Source organism: Ranitomeya variabilis, chromosome 6 (assembly GCF_051348905.1).
Source record: "Ranitomeya variabilis isolate aRanVar5 chromosome 6, aRanVar5.hap1, whole genome shotgun sequence".
Taxonomy (NCBI): Eukaryota; Metazoa; Chordata; class Amphibia; order Anura; family Dendrobatidae; genus Ranitomeya; species Ranitomeya variabilis.
In genome coordinates this window covers 239623902-239646928 of record NC_135237.1, presented here as the reverse complement: position 1 = coordinate 239646928, position 23027 = coordinate 239623902, and the positions used below count along the sequence as shown (strand labels likewise).

The 23027-nt window shown below is 46.7% G+C and overlaps 1 protein-coding gene across 1 annotated transcript in view; it reads left to right on the top strand.

Moving 5' to 3' along the window:
• The window catches only part of COL15A1 (collagen type XV alpha 1 chain), a 1855347-nt gene that overhangs the window by 1137996 nt on the left and 694324 nt on the right, over positions 1-23027 (top strand). Inside the window, exons 23-24 of the mRNA XM_077269528.1 lie at positions 15879-15932; positions 16746-16805. Coding sequence (XP_077125643.1) covers positions 15879-15932; positions 16746-16805 — 114 coding nt within the window. The remainder of the gene's footprint in view (positions 1-15878; positions 15933-16745; positions 16806-23027) is intronic.

Below are 23027 nucleotides of genomic sequence, written 5' to 3'. Positions count from 1 at the left end.
CGGGGGAGCCCAGAATCCAAATTCACAACAGTACCCCCCCCTCAAGGAGGGGGCACCGAACCCTCACCAGAACCACCAGGGCGATCAGGATGGGCCCTATGAAAGGCACGAACCAGATCAGAGGCATGAACATCAGATGCATTCACCCAAGAATTATCCTCCTGGCCGTATCCCTTCCACTTGACCAGATACTGGAGTCTCCGTCTGGAAACACGAGAGTCTAAGATTTTCTCCACAACGTACTCCAACTCACCCTCAACCAACACCGGAGCAGGAGGCTCAACGGAAGGCACAACCGGTACCTCATACCTGCGCAATAATGACCGATGAAAAACGTTATGAATAGAGAAGGATGCAGGGAGGTCCAAACGGAAGGAAACAGGGTTAAGAATCTCCAATATCTTATACGGGCCGATGAACCGAGGCTTAAACTTAGGAGAAGAGACCCTCATAGGGACAAAACGAGAAGACAACCACACCAAATCCCCAACACAAAGCCGAGGACCAACACGACGGCGGCGGTTGGCAAAAAGCTGAGTCTTCTCCTGGGACAACCTCAAATTGTCCACCACCTGCCCCCAGATCTGATGCAATCTCTCCACCACAGCATCCACTCCAGGACAATCCGAAGATTCCACCTGACCAGAGGAAAATCGAGGATGAAACCCCGAATTACAGAAAAACGGGGACACCAAAGTGGCAGAGCTGGCCCGATTATTGAGAGCGAACTCTGCCAATGGCAAAAAAGCAACCCAATCATCCTGGTCAGCAGACACAAAACACCTCAGATATGTCTCCAGGGTCTGATTAGTCCGCTCGGTCTGGCCATTCGTCTGAGGATGGAAAGCGGACGAAAAAGATAAATCTATGCCCATCCTAGCACAGAATGCCCGCCAAAATCTAGACACGAATTGGGTCCCTCTGTCAGAAATGATATTCTCAGGAATACCATGCAAACGAACAACATTTTGAAAAAACAGAGGAACCAACTCGGAAGAAGAAGGCAACTTGGGCAGAGGAACCAAATGGACCATCTTAGAGAAACGGTCACACACCACCCAGATGACAGACATCTTCTGAGAAACAGGCAGATCTGAAATAAAATCCATCGAGATGTGCGTCCAAGGCCTCTTAGGAATGGGCAAGGGCAACAATAATCCACTAGCCCGAGAGCAACAAGGCTTGGCCCGAGCACAAACGTCACAAGACTGCACAAAGCCTCGCACATCTCGTGACAGGGAAGGCCACCAGAAGGACCTTGCCACCAAATCCCTGGTACCAAAAATGCCAGGATGACCTGCCAACGCAGAAGAATGAACCTCAGAGATGACTCTACTGGTCCAATCATCAGGAACAAACAGTTTATCAGGTGGGCAACGATCCGGTCTATCCGCCTGAAACTCCTGCAAGGCCCGCCGCAGGTCTGGAGAAACGGCTGACAATACCACTCCATCCTTAAGGATACCTGTGGGCTCAGAGTTACCAGGCGAGTCAGGCTCAAAACTCCTAGAAAGGGCATCCGCCTTAACATTCTTAGAACCCGGTAGGTATGACACCACAAAATTAAACCGAGAGAAAAATAATGACCAGCGCGCCTGTCTAGGATTCAGGCGCCTGGCGGTCTCAAGATAAATCAAGTTTTTGTGGTCAGTCAATACCACCACCTGATGTCTGGCCCCCTCAAGCCAATGGCGCCACTCCTCAAAAGCCCACTTCATGGCCAAAAGCTCCCGATTCCCAACATCATAATTCCGCTCAGCGGGCGCAAATTTACGGGAAAAGAAGGCACAAGGCCTCATCACGGAGCAGTCAGAACTTTTCTGCGACAACACTGCCCCAGCTCCGATCTCAGAAGCGTCGACCTCAACCTGAAAAGGTAGAGCAACATCAGGCTGACGCAACACAGGGGCAGAGGAAAAACGGCGCTTAAGCTCCCGAAAGGCCTCCACTGCGTCAGGGGACCAATCAGCAACATCAGCACCCTTCTTAGTCAAATCGGTCAATGGCTTAGCAATATCCGAAAAACCAGCAATAAATCGACGATAAAAGTTAGCAAAGCCCAAAAATTTCTGAAGACTCTTAAGAGAAGAGGGCTGCGTCCAATCACAAATAGCTTGAACCTTGACAGGATCCATTTCAATGGAAGAGGGAGAAAAAATATATCCCAAAAAGGAAATCCTCTGCACCCCAAAAACACACTTAGAACCCTTCACATACAAAGAATTAGACCGCAAAACCTGGAAAACCCTCCTGACTTGCTGGACATGAGAGTCCCAGTCATCCGAAAAAATCAGAATATCATCCAGATACACAATCATAAATTTATCCAAATAATCGCGAAAAATATCATGCATAAAGGACTGGAAAACTGACGGAGCATTTGAAAGACCAAAAGGCATCACTAAATACTCAAAGTGGCCCTCGGGCGTATTAAATGCGGTTTTCCACTCATCCCCCTGCCTGATTCGCACCAAATTATACGCCCCACGAAGGTCAATCTTAGAGAACCACTTGGCCCCCTTTATGCGAGCAAACAAATCAGTCAGCAACGGCAATGGGTATTGATATTTTACAGTGATTTTATTCAAAAGCCGATAATCGATACATGGTCTCAAAGAGCCGTCTTTTTTTGACACAAAGAAAAAACCGGCTCCTAAGGGAGATGACGATGGACGAATATGTCCCTTTTCCAAGGACTCCTTTATATATTCTCGCATAGCAGCATGTTCAGGCACAGACAGATTAAATAAACGACCCTTTGGGTATTTACTACCCGGGATTAAATCTATGGCACAATCGCACTCTCGGTGCGGAGGTAATGAACCAAGCTTGGATTCTTCAAAGACGTCACGATAGTCAGACAGGAACTCAGGAATTTCAGAGGGAATAGATGATGAAATGGAAACCACAGGTACATCCCCATGAGCCCCCTTACATCCCCAGCTCAACACAGACATAGCTCTCCAGTCGAGGACTGGGTTGTGAGATTGCAGCCAAGGCAATCCTAGCACCAAATCATCATGTAGATTATACAGCACCAGAAAGCGAATAACCTCCTGGTGATCCGGATTAATACGCATAGTTACTTGTGTCCAGTATTGTGGTTTATTACTAGCCAATGGGGTGGAGTCAATCCCCTTCAGAGGAATAAGAGTCTCCAAAGGCTCTAAATCATACCCACAGCGTTTGGCAAAGGACCAATCCATAAGACTCAAAGCGGCGCCAGAGTCGACATAGGCGTCCGTGGTAATAGATGACAAAGAGCAAATCAAGGTCACAGATAGAATAAACTTAGACGGTAAGGTGCAAATGGAAACAGATTTATCAAGCTTTTTAGTGCGCTTAGAGCATGCTGATATAACATGAGTAGAATCACCACAATAGAAACACAACCCATTTTTCCGTCTAAAATTCTGCCGCTCGCTTCGGGACAGAATTCTATCACACTGCATACTCTCTGGCGACTTCTCAGTGGACACCGCCAGATGGTGCACTGGTTTGCGCTCCCGCAAACGCCTATCGATCTGAATAGCCATTGTCATGGACTCATTCAGACCCGCAGGCACAGGGAACCCCACCATAACATCCTTAATGGCATCAGAGAGACCCTCTCTGAAAGTCGCCGCCAGGGCGCACTCATTCCACTGAGTAAGCACAGACCATTTACGGAATCTTTGACAGTAAATTTCCGCTTCATCTTGCCCCTGAGATAGGGACATCAAAGTTTTTTCTGCCTGAAGCTCCAAATGAGGTTCGTCATAAAGCAACCCCAAGGCCAGAAAAAACGCATCCACATTGAGCAACGCAGGATCCCCTGGTGTCAATGAAAAAGCCCAGTCTTGAGGGTCGCCCCGGAGCAAGGAAATCACAATCCTGACCTGCTGTGCAGGGTCTCCGGCAGAGCGAAATTTCAGGGACAAAAATAATTTGCAATTATTTCGAAAATTCTGAAACCCAGATCTATTCCCCGAGAAAAATTCCGGCCAAGGAATTCTCGGCTCAGATACAGGTGCATGACAAACAAAGTCTTGCAAATTTTGTACCTTCGTGGCGAGATTATTCAAACCTGCAGTTACACTCTGAAGATCCATTACAAACAGGTGGACACAGAGCCATTCAAGGGTTAAGAGGAGGTAAGAAGCAGCTAGACAGCAATTAAGGGCTAGGCATCAAAACTCTGAGGGGAAAGAAAAAAAAAAAAAAATTCCCTTAAACACTTCTTTTTCTCCTGCTTCAGCCCAAACAATTAACACTTTGCGGGCCGGTCAAACTGTCATGTTCTCAATGGCAAGAGAACATAGCATCAGCATATATAGGAACTAGCTCTTGGAAGATGGGAACTGAGCTGACCATGAACTAAACCTAACGCACAACTAGCAGTGGCCGGGTAGCATGCCTACGTTGATTCTAGATGCCCAGCACCAGCCGGAGGACTAAATAATGCTAGCAGAGGAAAATATTAGTCCTAGCTCACCTCTAGAGAAATACCCCGAAAGGAGACAGAGGCCCCCCACATGTATTGGCGGTGAATTAAGATGAAATAACAAACGTAGTATGAAAATAGGTTTAGCAAATTTGAGGTCCACTTACTACATAGCAGAAGACAGAAAGGACACTTTCATGGTCAGCTGAAAACCCTATCAAAACACCATCCAGGAATTACTTTAAAACTCTGGCATTAACTCATAACACCAGAGTGGCAATTCCTGTTCACAAGAGCTTTCCAGACACAGCAACGAAACTACAGCTGTGAACTGGAACAAAAATGCAAAAACAAACATGGACAAGAGTCCAACTTATCTAGTAGTTGTCTAGGAGCAGGAACAAGCACAGAGAGGCTTCTGATAACATTGTTGACCGGCAAGCAACTAACAGAGCAGCAAGGTTATATAGCGACTCCCACATCTTGATGGGAACAGGTGAACAGAGAAGATGAAAACACCAGTTCAATTCCACCAGTAGCCACCGGGGGAGCCCAGAATCCAAATTCACAACAGACCTCCTCTCGTGCCGATTGGACATTTGTTCAGACACGACCCACCTTCTCAACTGAGCTAGCTCCGGATCCTCCTGCTGCACTCAGACCCAATTATCACGGGGCTGCTCCAGCAAATTCACACAGGCCTCTTCCTGTTCAATTTCCCGCGTCGCTGCCACCGTCCTGGCAGTCTCTCCAAAACCTGGAACCTCCACATCTTCCAGTTCTTCATCCTGGCTGGGTGCTGGATTGCGATAGTTTACTCGGGCATCAGCATGAACATTCTCAGCTCCTCTTTTATACAAAATTCTGTATCGGAACTTGGCCATTCCAGCTACTCAACATTGTTCTAGGGCCCCTAACTTAGCATTCTCGAGATGGGCCAACGGATTGTTATTGGTGTGTACATGAACTTCTGAGCCAGCCAGATATTCTGTGAACTTCTCAGTCATTGCCCACACCAGCAGCAACAACTCCAGCTTAAACAAACTGTAGTTTTCTGCATTCTTTTCTGAGTCATGCAAAGACCGACTGGCGTATGCGATGACGCGCTCTTTCCCGTCCTGCATCTGTGATAGTATGGCCCCGAGGCCCTGCAGGCTCCCATCAGTGTGCAAGATGAACGGTTGCGTGAAGTCAGCGTATGCCAGCACGGGGGCCTCCATCAAAGCCTTCTTCAAAGCCAAGAATGCTTCTTCTTGATGCTTCCCCCACTGTATGTTCCTGTTTTTGGCGCAAGAGGGCACTCCCTGTTGTGATTCGGTTCGTGGGCTCCCCCGGTGGTCTCTTGTGGTACTGGTGTCCTGCAAGCTTTGCCTTCTCAGTTCACCTGTTCCTATCAGGATGTGGGAGTATCCTATTTAACCTTGCTCCTCAGTCATTCTAATGCTGGCCATCAATGTATCCAGAGTGATTCTGTTGCATGTTCCTGCTCCGAGTTTTCTGCTCAGCTAAGTTGGACACTTTAGTCCTTAAGTCTATTTTTGTATGTTTTGTCCAGTTTGCACTTATGTGAATCTCTGCAGCTGGAAGCTCTTGTTGGGCTGAAATTACTACTCCAGTGGCATGAGTTGTCACATGAGTTAAGGTAATTTCAGGATGGTGTTTTGAAGGGTTTTGCAGCTGACCGCGAAGTCCTCTGTTGTATCTTTCTGCTATTTAGTTAGCGGGCCTCTCTGTGCTAAATCTGCTTTCATACTACGTGTGTCTTTTCATCTGCTCTCACCGTTATTATATGTGGGGGGCTGCTATCTCCTGTGGGGACATTCTCTGGAGGCAAGCCAGGACTGTGTTTTCTTCTACCAGGGGTAGTTAGTTCTCCGGCTGGCACGCGGCATCTAGAGACAACGCAGGAATGCCCCCTGGCTACTTCTAGTGTGGTGTGTAGGTTTAGCATCGCGGTCAGCTCTAGTTTCCATCACCCGAGAGCTTGTCCGTTTATTCTATACTTCTGATGTTTCCTTGCCATTGGAAACCATAACAGTATGGCCAGCCCAAATGTTTAATCTATAGGCTGAAGCAGGAGAGAAAAGGAACTGTGTGAAACCTTTTTTTTTTTTTTTTCCTTCCTCTGAAGTTGCACTCCAGCTCTAATTGCAGTCTCCTGTTTTCCTCTCCTCTTAACCCCTGAATGGCTCAGACTTTATCTGTTGAAATATGGATCCCCATAGTCTGGCTACCAATTTGAATAATCTTGCCTCTAAAGTTCAGAATATACAAGATTTTTTGTTACATGCTCCTCGGTCTGAACCTAAAATTCCTATACCGGAGTTTTTTTCTGGAGATCGATCTTGTTTTCTAAATTTTAAATACAATTGTAAATTGTTTCTTTCGCTGAGATCTCATTCTGCTGGAGATCCTGCCCAGCAAGTAAAAATTGTTATTTCTTTACTGCGGGGTGACCCCCAAAATTGGGCATTTTCATTGGCACCAGGGGATCCTGCGTTGCTCAATGTGGATGCGTTTTTTCTGGCTTTGGGGTTGCTTTATGAGGAACCAAATTTGGAGATTCAGGCTGAGAAAGCCCTAATAGCCCTCTCTCAGGGGCAAGATGAAGCCGAAATATATTGCCAAAAATTTCGAAAATGGTCTGTGCTTACTCAGTGGAATGAGTGCGCTCTGGCGGCAATTTTCAGAGAAGGTCTCTCTGATGCTGTAAAAGACGTCATGGTGGGGTTTCCTGCGCCTACTGGTCTGAATGAGTCCATGACAATGGCAATTCAGATTGATCGGCGTTTACGGGAACGCAAACCTGTGCACCAGTTGGCGGTGTCTTCTGAAGAGGCACCACAGAGTATGCAATGTGATAGCTTTCTGTCCAGAAGCGAACGACAGATTTATAGGCGCAAAAATCATTTGTGCTTCTATTGTGGAAATTCTACTCATGTTATATCAGCATGCTCTAAACGAACAAAGAAAGTTGATAAATCCTCTGCTATTGGCACTTTGCAGTCCAAGTTTATTTTGTCTGTAACTCTAATTTGTTCGTTATCTTCTATTGTTGCGGATGCGTATGTGGATTCTGGCGCCGCTTTGAGTCTTATGGATTGGTCCTTTGCCAGGCGCTGTGGGTTTGATCTAGAGCCTCTGGAAGTTCCTATACCTTTAAAGGGTATTGATTCTACACCATTGGCTAGTAATAAACCACAATACTGGACACAAGTGACTATGCGTATGACTCCAGACCATCAAGAGGTGATTCGCTTCCTTGTACTGTATAATCTACATGATGTGTTGGTGCTGGGATTGCCATGGTTGCAAACTCATAACCCAGTCCTTGACTGGAAAACAATGTCTGTACTAAGCTGGGGATGTCAGGGAAATCATGGGGACACATCTTTGGTCTCCATTGCTTCATCTATTCCCTCTGAAATTCCTGAGTTTTTGTCTGATTATCGTGAGGTTTTTGAGGAATCTACTCTTAATTCTCTTCCTCCTCACAGAGATTGCGATTGCGCCATAGATTTGATCCCTGGCAGTAAATTTCCTAAGGGTCGTCTATTCAATCTGTCTGTACCTGAACATGCTGCCATGCGAGAGTATATTAGGGAGTCCTTGGAAAAGGGACATATTCGTCCTTCTTCGTCTCCTCTTGGAGCGGGGTTCTTTTTCGTAGCTAAAAGCGATGGTTCTTTGAGACCTTGTATTGATTATAGACTCTTGAATAAGATCACAGTCAAGTATCAGTATCCTTTGCCATTGCTGACAGATTTATTTGCTCGCATTGAGGGGGCGAAGTGGTTCTCTAAGATTGATCTTCGCGGTGCGTATAATTTGGTGCGAATTAAGCAGGGGGATGAGTGGAAAACCGCATTTAATACGCCCGAGGGCCATTTTGAGTATTTGGTGATGCCTTTTGGTCTGTCAAATGCCCCTTCGGTCTTTCAGTCTTTTATGCACAATATTTTCCGTGAATATCTGGATAAATTTATGATTGTGTATTTGGACGATATCTTGATTTTTTCGGATGACTGGGAATCTCATGTTCAACAAGTTAGGAGGGTTTTTCAGGTTTTGCGGACCAATTCTCTGTTTGTTAAAGGTTCAAAGTGTGTTTTTGGGGTTCAGAAGATTTCTTTTTTGGGGTACATTTTTTCCCCCTCTTCTATTGAGATGGATCCTGTGAAGGTTCGGGCTATTTGTGACTGGACGCAACCGACTTCTCTTAAGGGCCTTCAGAAATTTTTGGGCTTTGCTAACTTTTATCGTCGATTCATAACTGGTTTTTCTAGCGTTGTCAGGCCTTTGACTGATTTGACTAAAAAGGGTGCTGATGTTGCAGATTGGTCTCCTGCTGCTGTGGAGGCCTTTCGGGAGCTTAAGCGCCGTTTTTCTTCTGCTCCGGTGTTGTGCCAGCCTGATGTTTCTCTTCCTTTTCAGGTGGAAGTTGATGCTTCCGAGATCGGAGCGGGGGCGGTTTTGTCGCAGAAAAGTTCAGATTGTTCAGTGATGAGACCTTGTGCGTTCTTTTCTCGAAAATTTTCGCCCGCCGAGCGAAATTATGACGTCGGTAATCGGGAGCTTTTGGCGATGAAGTGGGCATTCGAGGAGTGGCGTCATTGGCTTGAGGGTGCTAAACATCAGGTGGTGGTCTTGACTGATCACAAAAATTTGATTTATCTTGAGACGGCCAGACGTCTGAATCCTAGACAGGCGCGCTGGTCGTTGTTTTTCTCCCGGTTTAATTTTGTGGTTTCGTATCTGCCAGGTACTAAGAATGTGAAGGCGGATGCCCTTTCTAGGAGTTTTGAACCTGATTCCCCTGGTGATTCTAAACCTACGGGTATACTTAAGGATGGGGTGATATTGTCTGCTGTCTTCCCAGACCTGCGACGTGCTTTACAAGAGTTTCAGGCGGATCGGCCTGATCGTTGTCCGCCTGGTAGATTGTTTGTGCCGGATGAGTGGACCAATAGAGTCATCTCGGAGGTTCATTCTTCTGCGTTGGCAGGTCATCCGGGAATTTTTGGTACCAGAGATTTGGTGGCTAGGTCCTTCTGGTGGCCTTCCCTGTCTCGGGACGTGCGTACTTTTGTGCAGTCTTGCGATGTTTGTGCTCGGGCCAAGCCTTGTTGTTCTCGGGCTAGTGGGTTGTTGTTGCCCTTGCCTGTTCCTAAGAGGCCTTGGACACACATCTCTATGGATTTTATTTCTGATCTCCCTGTTTCTCAGAAGATGTCCGTCATTTGGGTGGTGTGTGACCGCTTTTCTAAGATGGTTCATTTGGTGCCCTTGCCCAAGCTGCCTTCCTCATCTGAGTTGGTGCCCCTGTTTTTTCAGAATGTGGTTCGGCTGCATGGTATTCCGGAGAATATCGTTTCCGACAGGGGATCCCAGTTTGTGTCCAGATTTTGGCGGGCGTTTTGTGCCAGGATGGGCATTGATTTGTCTTTTTTGTCTGCATTTCATCCCCAGACAAATGGCCAGACGGAACGTACTATGTTATGGTTCTCAATGGCAAGAGAACATAGCCCAGCAAACATAAGAACTAGCTCTTGGAAGGATGGAAACTAAACTGACCATGAACTAAACCTGCCGCACAACTAACAGTAGCCGGGTAGCGTTGCCTACGTTTTATCCCTAGACGCCCAGCGCCGGCCGGAGGACTAACTAATCCTGGCAGAGGAAAATATAGTCCTGGCTCACCTCTAGAGAAATTTCCCCGAAAGGCAGACAGAGGCCCCCACATATATTGGCAGTGATTTTAGATGAAAATGACAAACGTAGTATGAAAATAGGTTTAGCAAAATTGAGGTCCGCTTACTAGATAGCAGGAAGACAGAAAGGGCACTTTAATGGTCAGCTGAAAACCCTATCAAAACACCATCCTGAAATTACTTTAAGACTCTAGTATTAACTCATAACATCAGAGTGGCAATTTCAGATCACAAGAGCTTTCCAGACACAGAAACGAAACTACAGCTGTGAACTGGAACAAAATGCAAAAACAAACGAGGACTAAAGTCCAACTTAGCTGGGAGTTGTCTAGCAGCAGGAACATGCACAGAAAGGCTTCTGATTACAATGATGACCGGCATGGAAGTGACAAAGGAGCAAGGCTAAATAGCGACTCCCACATCCTGATGGAAACAGGTGAACAGAGGGGATGATGCACACCAGTTAAATTCCACCAGTGGCCACCGGGGGAGCCCAAAATCCAATTTCACAACAGTACTAATCAGACCTTGGAGACTTATTTGAGGTGTTTCGTGTCTGCTGATCAGGATTACTGGGTCTCCTTTTTGCCGTTGGCTGAGTTTGCCCTTAATAATCGGGCCAGTTCTGCCACTTTGGTCTCCCCTTTCTTTTGCAATTCAGGGTTCCATCCTCGTTTTTCATCTGGTCAGGTGGAGTCTTCGGATTGTCCTGGAGTGGATACCATGGTGGATAGGTTGCATCATATTTGGGGGCAGGTGGTGGACAATTTGGAGTTGTCCCAGGAGAAGACTCAACGTTTTGCTAATCGCCATCGTCGTGTTGGTCCTCGTCTTCGTGTTGGGGACTTGGTGTGGTTGTCCTCCCGTTTTGTCCCTATGAGGGTCTCTTCTCCTAAGTTTAAGCCTCGGTTCATCGGTCCTTATAAGATTTTGGAAATTCTTAACCCTGTGTCTTTTCGTTTGGACCTCCCAGCATCCTTTGCTATCCATAATGTCTTCCATCGGTCATTATTGCGGAGGTATGAGGTACCACTTGTGCCTTCTGTTGAGCCTCCTGCTCCTGTGCTGGTTGAGGGTGAATTGGAGTACGTGGTGGAGAAAATCTTGGACTCCCGTGTTTCCAGACGGAGACTTCAATATCTGGTGAAATGGAAGGGCTACGGTCAAGAGGATAATTCTTGAGTTACAGCTTCTGATGTTCATGCTTCTGATTTGGTCCGTGCCTTTCATAGGGCTCATCCAGATCGCCCTGGTGGTTCTTGTGAGGGTTCGGTGCCCCCTCCTTAAGGGGGGGGTACTGTTGTGATTCGGTTCGTGGGCTCCCCCGGTGGTCTCTTGTGGTACTGGTGTCCTGCAAGCTTTGCCTTCTCAGTTCACCTGTTCCTATCAGGATGTGGGAGTATCCTATTTAACCTTGCTCCTCAGTCATTCTAATGCTGGCCATCAATGTATCCAGAGTGATTCTGTTGTATGTTCCTGCTCCCAGTTTTCTGCTCAGCTAAGTTGGACACTTTAGTCCTTAAGTCTATTTTTGTATGTTTTGTCCAGTTTGCACTTATGTGAATCTCTGCAGCTGGAAGCTCTTGTTGGGCTGAAATTACTACTCCAGTGGCATGAGTTGTCACATGAGTTAAGGTAATTTCAGGATGGTGTTTTGAAGGGTTTTGCAGCTGACCGCGAAGTCCTCTGTTGTATCTTTCTGCTATTTAGTTAGCGGGCCTCTCTGTGCTAAATCTGCTTTCATACTACGTGTGTCTTTTCATCTGCTCTCACCGTTATTATATGTGGGGGGCTGCTATCTCCTGTGGGGACATTCTCTGGAGGCAAGCCAGGAACGTGTTTTCTTCTACCAGGGGTAGTTAGTTCTCCGGCTGGTGCGCGGCATCTAGAGACAACGCAGGAATGCCCCCTGGCTACTTCTAGTGTGGTGTGTAGGTTTAGCATCGCGGTCAGCTCTAGTTTCCATCACCCGAGAGCTTGTCCGTTTATTCTATGCTTCTGATGTTTCCTTGCCATTGGAAACCATAACAACTCCCCTCAACAACTCCTGGAGTGGATTAGCAAGGCGAGTAAAGTCTTTCACGAAGCGCCTGAAGTATCCTGTGAGTCCCAGGAACGCACGCACATCTTTCACAGTTTTTGGAGTTGGCCACTCTTGTACCGCAGCGATCTTCTCCTGGGAAGGCCTCACCCCCTCAGTGGAGACAACATGTCCCAAGTATTCAATCTCGGTACGAAAGAAGTGACATTTCTGGGGTTTCATTTTCAAGCTGTACTTCTGTAGCCGACTCAGAACTTGCTCTAGTCTCTGCAGATACTCCTCAAAGGTGGGGGCAAAGACGATGATGTCATCCAACTATATCAAAGTGGCTTCAAGGTTCAGGTCTCTCAGACATCTCTCCATGAGTTGCCGAAATGTTCCTGGGGCATTTACTAGGCCGAAGGGCATCCGGTCGAACTCATACAGTCCCATCGGAAGGATGAAAGCCGTCTTGGCTTGGTCTTGCTCAGACATGGGCACCTGCAAAGTAGCCACTGGCCAAGTCTAACGTGGAGAAATATCTGGCATTCCCTAGTGCCGTCAGGGACTCCTCTATCCTGGGCAGTGGGTACGAGTCCCGCACTGTGCAAGCGTTGTGCCATTGATAGTTCACACAGAACCGCAAGGACCCATCTTTCTTTCTCACCAAGACTATAGGGGCAGCCCACGGGCTTTGACTCTCGCGTATAACTCCCTTCTTCAGCATGTGTGACAGCATTCCCTTCACCTCCTGGTACATCTGTGGGGTATTTGGCGGTACCGTTCTGGGATTGGTGCCGCATCCCCGGTGGGTATCTCGTGGGTGATGTCCGTGGTACGTCCAAAGTCATCTTCATCTTTGGCGAACACCTCCTGAAATTTCCCCAATACGGCTTCCACCTGAGGTACCTGCTGCGAAGTAAGTTCTGAGAGCTCCGTCCTCATGCGTTCCAGTATCTGGCGCCCTTCTTGCAGTAATCTGGGGTCCGGAGCTGCCACCGCTTTGACGGTCACCAGCCACGGATCTTCTGGCCTTGCGGTCAGCTGTACTGCCTCAGTTGGGACCAACTCATCTGGGAGGCCCAGGACTTCGGCGACTTCGCTTCTAGGGGGCAAAGTTGCATCTGTCTCCCCCAAATTTATGCAGAGCACTAGGACAGTTCCATCCTGCACGGTAGGCAGGGACCGCACAACCAATATTCCTATATTCCTGATGGCAGCTTGTCGGCTCTGCTGGGCTCAATTTTGGACTTCGACCCTTTCCAGCGGGACGCCAGTTCGTATAGGCAGGGGAAGCACCGTTGCTGTATGCTTCCCGGACCTGGGCGGTACGTATCAGTTGTTGAAAGACCCTTCTCTGGGGGGTTTGGTTGCTCCATTGTTGCAGGAACTGTTTCAGGGACTCGTTGAAAACCAGGCTTCCGAGGTCTTTTAACACATTCATGCCCAGGGTCACGGTATGGTCTTTAGCTACCTCTCCATCCACCAGTACCACTCCTCTTCTCCCAAGGTCTTTTCCGCAGACCTCTGTTGATCCATACCACCCCTGCGACTAGGATGGGCAAGTGATTGGCCGCCATAGGTTTGATCACAGGGCCCCATTCGGGCCGTAGCGCCTCTGTGAAGTGACAGCGGACATATCTCTCAGGCATTGTGATCACTTGTGAGCCGGTGTCTATCAGGTACCGCACTGCTCTTCTATTGATTTCTGCCCAGACCAGGGGGCACGTGGAAACAAGGCTGTGGGGACATTTACTACTCCTCCTCTGTTCTTCACGCTCCGAGCAGTGCCCCTCGAGCTCAGAGCCACCTAGTTTAAAGGAGGGCACGTGGATGGTCGGCTCCGCCGGGGACACCATCGGGCAATGTGGCCGTGGTCTCCACAGGTGTAGCATGTAAGAGGGCTTCTCCTCCTGGTAGTTTCACCCTCCCTTCGGGGGGCAGCTTCTCTGTCTCGCACCAGAGGGCTGGGCCCTTCTGCCAGAGTTCTTCTGGAGGCCGCCATTAGTTCACGGACCTGTCTAATCTCCATTCTCAGGTCCCCCACCAACTGGGGGCTATTGTATGCGGTGGTGGTTACCTCCCCGCTCCGCACCCTTCCCATCAACCCCGTCACTCCCTGTTCTTGTTCTCGCACACTTGCCTCACTGCCAAACTCAGAGAAAGTCATGTCTGGCTTTACTCGCATGCGCTCTCGTGGTGCCTGTTTCATCATTGTGTCACGCAGTCCCGTTACCAGATGATCCCTGAGCACCACATCAACTGACCCAACCCCTACACCGTCCTTTCGTCTGATAGCAGTGTGAAGTTCTTTTAGGGAATACATGAATTGGGTCACGGTCTCCCCCTCTCGTACCCGGTGAAACAGTCGCATGCGAAGTTCCCCTACGTCAGTGGGGTCCCCATGCGTCTCCTCTAGTATGCGCAGGACATTGTCCAGGGTATCTCTCTCCCAGGGGACCTATGCATGACAGAATCCCGCGCCTCCCCCTCCAGGGCCATCAATACAATTTCTGCCTCCAGGGCTGGTGTCATGGGATGCCAAATGTAATAGCATGCAGGTGCTGAGTGTGTCACCATGGGACAGACAGACCAACAGTTGAGAGGTTTATTAACAGGAATCAAGTTCTCCTTACGGGGAGGAAGCAGTAGAATATAACTAACAATAAAACAGTGCAAAAATATGGGAGTCAAACGGTGTAACAGAAGTAAGCAGGATTTCTTGAGAAAAGAACACTTATCAGTCTGATGAGGACTTGCTTGAAGGGTCATCTTCTCCAACGTTGGCGCCGAGAAACAGCAGCACTTGTCGTCCCTCTGTTGTCTGTGGGCTGAGTAGTCTCTAGGAATCTACTGCCTGGGGTTTCGGGAGTTAATGTGGTGTGCACAGGCTCTGAGTCTTTAGCTTTTACAGCACAGCCTATCCCATGAAAACGATGGTCAGTCTATTATCAAGTCTGTCACCAGGAATCAAGGGCTCTGCACTAATACCGTGGGTACCAGGGGTCATAGTCTCTGCACAGGCCAATGTTTCTGCACGGGTCTCAAAGCACCCCTCTCCAGTCACAGCAGAGTCCGCTTTCATGTTCTCACAAGATGCAGTCTTTCTGGGTAATCTCCCTGTATTTGTCCTCTGACCGGGAGCTCTCTCTCTCTCTCCCGGAGCGCAGCTGCACCCTGCTCTGACCGCTGCTCACGCTGCTCTGAGCTTTGCGCACGCGCATTTTCCGCTCTCTGCCTGGCTACCTTCCTGTTCCAGTCTCTAAGTCTGCCCCATGGGGAACCTGTAGCACAGCTCAATGGTTCCAGGCAAGGAGCCGAGAAGGCAACCGCCCCTGGACTCTTCTTGTGCTTCACCTCCTTACAATACTTTGACTGCTCTAGCACAGAGGGAGCTGTCCACCAGGAAGCAAAGCCCAGTAATGGAACTGGGATAGATGAGTAACAATCATTTTTTCCACAGAACTAAACCACTCTTGCTGATGAGCTACAGTATTTATGATATTGCAGCCCATCTCATTCACTTGAGTGGGTATCAAGTGAAATGTTAGTTGCACCCCATATATAGAAATATACTCTTTACCTAACCATAAACAACCCTTTGACAACAAGATATAAAATGCTTAAAACTTTACATGGCAAACCTAAATATGTTAATTGTAACACTACTATAAATTATTTCTAACTATCGCACTGTTAGCTTATTGTTTATTATTCATTTTAGGGCGCAGTTGGACAACCTGGCATAAAAGGAGAATTTGGCTTTCCAGGGAGACCTGTAAGTAACATAATTTAGTTATCTAGTCTTTTACAAAATATACGGTCTATGTATATTCTGTTAAATAATATGTATTTATTTTAACACAATTAATTGGAACCATATAATAATGGTTAAGACTACTTAAAGGGGTTGTCCGGTCCAAATCGATAAGTCTGCAGTCACTCTGTGTGATTGCAGATTTACGAATCCCCCCAGCACATTCACTGTGCCGGTTTCCGATCCTGGACCAGAAGGTATGTATGAGTTATACATACTCTCAGCCAGTGGGTGCGGCCTCGCTCCATTCACTTGTATGGAGTATGGCTGCACCCTCCAGTCAGCCATGCCCACTGCATGGCCACCTCAATAGACGTGTTGCGGCCTCTCTCAATACAAGTGTAAGGAGTCAGGCTGCGCCCACTAGAAGGGCCCTGGCCGGGAGTATGTATAACACTGACATATCCTCCAGCTTCCGCTCTGAAACAGTCGAATTGATGCAGTGCACAGTGCATGCGCTGGGGGAATTTGTAACTCTGCACTCACACACAGAGTGACTGCAAGCCGACTTGTATCAGACAACCCCTTTAAGTTGTTTGTTTCTATTATACTTTATCTTTTCACATGTACCACAGTTCCGATTGTAGCCTCTTTCTTGACATGTCAGTTTTAACTGTTGTAGCCATACAATTGATCTGCTTACAAGTATTTGTGCTGTAGCCAGTGATTTGCTGTAGAAATTGCATGCCAGAACTGCACATAATTTTGCTGTGACAGCAAGAAGAGCACCTGTGCTGGTGTTTTGCTTCGTGTTTATTGTTGTTTTAATCATAGGGTCGACCAGGACTAAATGCTGTAAGAGGTCAAAAAGGTGAACCGGGTGTTCCAGTGATGGTAAGTACACATATTCCAGGTGATATAATTTGCCATTTGTACAATGGGATTCTTTAACCCCTTAACGACCGCCGATACGCCTTTTAACGGCTGCAGTTAAGGGTACTTAAACCACAGTGACGTTAATTAACGACGCTGTAGAAAAAGTGAATAGCGCCCCCCAGAGTCGGATTTTCTCTGGGGTCTCGGTTGCCGGGGGTAGCCGAGACCCCAGAGAACATGATTCGGGGGTTTTTTACTGACCCCCGAGTTGCGATCACCGGTAATTACCCGTTTACGGGCGATCGCAAAAAAAAAACAAAAAGTGCGATCTCTCTTTTAATTTCTCTGTCCTCTGGTGTGATCGCACGTCAGAGGACAGAGAAATGGGGTCCCCGATAGCCCCCCGATACTCACCTGTCTCCCCCGGTGCTCCTCGCGGCTCCCGATGGGCGCCGCCATCTTCTTCATGCAAAAAAATGGCGGGCGCATGCGCAGTGCGCCCGCCGGCCGGCACCCGGAGGATCTTTGTGGTCTCGGCTGCCGGGGGTAGCCGAGACCCCAAAGAACATGATCGGGGTCGGTTCTTACTGACCCCTGTTTTGCGATCACCGGTAATTAACTGTTTACCGGCGGTCGCAAAAAAAAAAGCGATCGGTCATTCTCTGTCCTCTGATGTGATCGCACATCAGAGGACAGAGAAATAGGGGGATTCGGGGACCCTGCTATACTTACTGGTGTCCCTGGGTCCTCCTGTGTCCCCTCCTGCCCACCGGCTTCTTCCTATGGAAAAAAAATGGCGGGCGCATGCGCAGTGCGCCCGCTCTCTGCTGCCATCTGCCGGCCGGCAGGATAGCGGAGTTGGGGCTAAAATTAGGGTTAGGGTTGGGGCTAAATTTAGGGTTATGGTTGGGGCTAAATTTAGGGTTAGGGCTAGGGTTAGGCTTCTTTCACACTTGCGTCGGTACAGGGCCGTCGCCATGCGTCGGCCCGACGTACCGACGCACGTTGTGAAAATTGTGCACAACTTGGGCAGCGGATGCAGTTTTTCAACGCATCCGCTGCCCAGTCTATGTCCTGGGGAGGAGGGGGCAGAGTTATGGCCACGCATGAGCGGAAATGGCGGACGCGACATACAAAAAAAAGGTTACATTGAACTTTTTTTGTGACGACGGTCCGCCAAAATACAACGGATCCAGTGCACGACGGACGCAACGTGTGGCCATCCGTCGGCAATACAAGTCTATGGGCAAAAAAGGCATACTGCGGGCACATTTGCAGGATCCGTTTTTTGTCCAAAGCGACGAATTGCGATGGATGCCACACGACGCAAGTGTGAAAGTAGCCTTAGGGCTAGGGTTATGGTTGGGGCTAAAGTTAGGGCTAGGGTTAAATTTTGGGTTAGGGTTGGGGCTAAATTTAGGGTCAGGGTTAGGGTTAGGGCTAAAGTTAGGGTTAGGGCTAGGGTTGGGGCTAAAATTAGGGTTAGGGCTAGGGTTAGGGTTGGGGCTAAAGTTAGGGTTAGGGCTAGGGTTGGGGCTAAAGTTAGGGCTAGGGTTGAGGCTAAAGTTAGGGTTAGAGTTGGGATTAGGGTTTGGATTAGGGTTGGTATTAGGGTTAGGGTTGGCATTAGGGTTACGTTTGGGATTAGGGTTAGGTTTGGGATTAGGGTTAAGGTTAGGGTTGCGATTAGGGTTATGGGTGTATTGGGATTAGGGTTAGGTTTGAGGTTAGGGTTGAGATTAGGATTAGGGGTGTGTTGGATTAAGGGTTTTGATTATGGCTATGGTTAGGGTTGAGATTAGGGTTGTTTTGGGGTTAGGGTTTTGATTATCGTTAGGGTTGTGATTAGGATTATGGATCGGGTTGGGATTAGGGTTAGGGGTGTGTTGGGGTTAGGGCTGGAGTTAGAATTGGGGGGGTTTCCACTGTTTAGGTACATCAGGGGGTCTCCAAACACGACAGCCAATTTTGCACTCAAAAAGTCAAATGGTGCTCCCTCCCTTCTGAGCTCTGCCATGCGCCCGAACAGTAGTTTACCCCCACATATGGGGCATCAGCATACTCGGGATAAATTGGACAACAACTTTTGGGGTCCAATTTCTCCTGTTACCCTTGTTAAAATAAAAACTTGGGGGCTAAAAAATCATTTTTGTGGAAAAAAAATGTTTTTTTATTTTCACGACTCTGCATTATAAACTTCTGTGAAGCACTTGGGCATTCAAAGTTCTCACCACATATCTAGATAAGTTCCTTGGGAGTCTAGTTTCCAAAATGGGGTCACTTGTGGGGGGTTTCTACTGTTTAGGTACATCAGGGGCTCTGAAAACGCAACATAACGCCCGCAGACCATTCTATCAAAGTCGGCATTCCAAAACGGCGCTCCTTCCCTTCCGAGCTCTGCCGTGCGCCCAAACAGTGGTTTACCCCCACATATGGGGAACCAGCATACTCAGAACAAATTGGACAACAACTTTTGGGGTCCAATTTCTCTTGTTACCCTTGTGAAAATAAAAACTTGGGGGCTAAAAAATCTTTTTTGTGGAAAACAAAAATATTTTTTATTTTCACGACTCTGCATTATAAACTTCTGTGAAGCTCTTGGGCATTCAAAGTTCTCACCATGTATCTAGATAGGTTCCTTGAGGGATCTAGTTTCCAAAATGTTGTCACTTGTGGGGGGTTTCTACTGTTGAGGCACATCAGGGGCTCTCCAAACGCGACATGGCGTCCGATCTCAATTCCAGCCAATTCTACATTGAAAAAGTAAAACGGCACTCCTTCTCTTCCAAGCTCTGCGGTGCGCCCAAACAGTGGTTTACCCCCACATATGGGGTATCGTTGTATTCAGGAGAAATTGCACAACAAAATTTATGGTTAAATTTCTGTTTTTACACTTGTGAAAATAAAAAAAAATGGTTCTGAAGTAAAATGTTTGCAAAAAAAATTTAAATGTTCATTTTTTCCTTCCACATTGTTTCAGTTCCTGTGAAGCACGTAAAGGGTTAATAAACTTTTTGAATGTGGTTTTGAGCACCTTGAGGGGTGCAGTTTTTAGAATGGTGTCACACTTGGTTATTTTCTATCATATAGACCCCTCAAAATTACCTCAAATGTGATGTGGTCCCTAAAAAAAAATGGTGTTGTAAAAATGAGAAATTGCTGGTCAACTTTTGTATAAATCAGTTTTATTGGTCAGAACAAAAAAAAAAAATATTTTAAAATACAAATTAAGAAATCTGTGAATTATTAGACAATAGTTACATATTAATCAGATAACACAACGTTACAATACTTGAATCTATCAATATAGTTGACTGACTGATAATGTTGTTATTCATCTCGGGATTGTGAAATACTAGCAGTAGAGATATTTAATAATTATCACTAAGTTGTTTTGTAAACAATTAAGGATATAATATATATTCAGTCCAGTTATGGGGAAGACAAACAATTAGAGAAGAAAAGAAAAGAAAGTGAGATAGAAAGAAGAAGAGAGAGGTGGATGAAGGTATGGGAATGTGAGAAAAAGGGGGGAGGGGGGGGAAGTGGCTGTCGTTACGTCCAGCAGCCAAGGTGCAGGCCACGAAACGATCTGGGAGCCCACATGAGTGAGATATATGATACATCAAGTTTTAGAAATCCAAAGATCTAGCTCAGTGGTTTCCCTAAAGGCAATCCAAGGGGCCCAAGTATTGTAGGTTTTTTCAAAATTATCAGATGACTGATTTATCAGTTGCTCCATTCTATAGATGTTATTGAGTTCGGCCACAAATTCCGCACGAGAAGGAAATTTTTCTTGTTTCCAAAAACGTGGAATTAAATTCCTAACTGCAGTAAGAAAATGTCTAAGAATGCCTCTTTTGAATCGGGATATCGACAAGTCGCATAAGGACAGCAATGCTAGACTCGCTGAAGGTTGAATCTGTGTGATAGACAGCTTGTTATGAAGTTCAAAAATAGCCAACCACAGATCCTTTATGGGGGGGCAGTCCCACCAAATATGCATGTAAGAGCCTATTTCCTTTAAGCATCTCCAACAGGTGTCAGGAGTCGTGGGGAACACCGCATGTACCATGGATGCGCATCTATACCATCTTGCTAGGATCTTGTAGCTCCTCTCCTGTGATACTGCGCACAATGACGATCTAGACGAGAAGAGAAGGATTTTTTCCCTGTCCTCGGAAGATAAGGGTCTTCCCAGATCACCCTCCCATCTCGAGAAAAACATTGGCCAACCCTGCGGCGAGGCTCCCCCTTCTTTAAAGATTTTATATAACAGTGAGACAGTGTGATCTGGGGGGTTTGTTGATATGCAGAGCATCTCAAAGGGAGTTAGCGGCCTACTGATATTAGTTTGTTTAATAGTCTTGTGGATATAGCTTTTCAGCTGCTCATAAAAAAACCAGTCCACAGATTGTGCTTCTTCCTCTGGGAATAATTCCGGAAGAGACTTCATCCGATTATCCTTCAAATAATCATGAACGATGGGTTTGGAATCTTTGTTTTTGTTTAAATACATCTCTTTATGTAGTCCTGCCGGGAAAGTGGGGTTATCATAAATCGGAGTCAAGGGGCCCGGGACAGCTGCAATCTGGAGGTCTTTGTTTCTGTTTTTAATAAGGAGCAATATGTTTCTTGTGAGAAAGGGTATATAAGCATCTAGCCCCGACCCCCTGCTGCCCCCAGACCAGAGAACAACTTGAGAATCACAACCATTAAGATCGCTTTCCAAGTTTACCCACTTTTTACTGGTTTTACTGTGATAAAGATCCAGGATGCATGATCCTATTGATGCATAACTATAAATCGCAAAATCCGGGAGGCCCAAACCACCCATCAGTTTAGATCTACTTAATAATGAGTAGGAGATACGTGCCCGGTTATGGGACCAGACGAAGCGAGTGATTATTTGTTTGAGGCGAGAAAAGAAGGAGGCTGGTAAGAATAGAGGAATTGTTTGAAAAAAATATAAGAGGCGAGGCAGAAGATCCATTTTAACTGCGTTAATCCTGCCTAACCAAGATAGTTGGAGCCTGTGCCAGTTCTCTAAATCCGATATTGCTTTTTGAAGAGTTGGCGCAAAGTTGGTCTCAAACAATTTAGACGTTTTACTTGTAATTTTGATACCCAGGTAGGTGAGAAAGTCAAAACGCCATTTAAATGGGAAGGTCGTTTTCAATTTATCAACCAAGGGGAGTGGAAGTGAAATATTTAGGATTTCGGATTTAAGGGAGTTCATTTTAAAATTACTTAGAAGGCCGAATTTATTTAGTTCCGAGATAATGTTTGGTAAGCTCGTAGAGGGGGATGTGATATATAGGAGGATGTCATCTGCAAAAAGTGCTAGTTTATGTTCTTCAGACCGTAGTTTTATACCCTTAATTGAAGGGTTATTTCTCAGGGCCACAGCCAGATACTCCATTGTTAGGACATATAAAAGGGGGGAAAGTGGGCACCCCTGCCTCGTACCATTTCTGATCGGAAGTAGATCCGGTAATACACCGTTTACCTTGACCTGTGCACTAGGGGAGGAATACAAGGCGGAGATCCTGCTTAACATATTTTCTTTTAAGCCAATTTCCTCTAGGGTCTGAAAGATGAACTCCCAATGCACCCGGTCAAAGGCTTTTTCAGCAGCGATTGACATGATACATAGGGGATCCCCCCCCCCACCCGCCTTATCAAGTAGGGATATAGTACGAATTGTGTTGTCTCTTGCTTCTCGTCCTGGCACAAAGCCCACCTGATCCTGGTTTATTAATTTTGGCAACAAGGGGCGTAACCTATTGGCTAACATCTTCGCATATATTTTAATATCTAAATTTATCAGAGAGATCGGGCGATAATTATCACATGTAGAGGGATCTTTACCGGGCTTGGGTAGAACAGTTATGTGAGCGGTGAGTGCCTGAGAAGGAAAGGGCTCTCCAAGAGAGACAGAGTTACAAGCCTTCAGAAATATTGGACTGAGTAATGTGTTAAACGACTTGTAGAAGCCTGCTGAAAACCCGTCAGGGCCCGGACTCTTTCCCTGTCTCAAATCTCTAATGGTTTCAGAAACCTCCTCTACTGAGAATTCCCTTTCAAGATCAAGCAAATCACCTTCAGGCAATATGGGTAATTTGTGTTCCTGTAGGTACGATTTAATTTTGCTACGTAACGAATGTAGTGGAGCATCTTTATAATGTCCTGCTATATTATATAGAGATTTATAGTATTCACTAAAGTTAGAAAGAATAT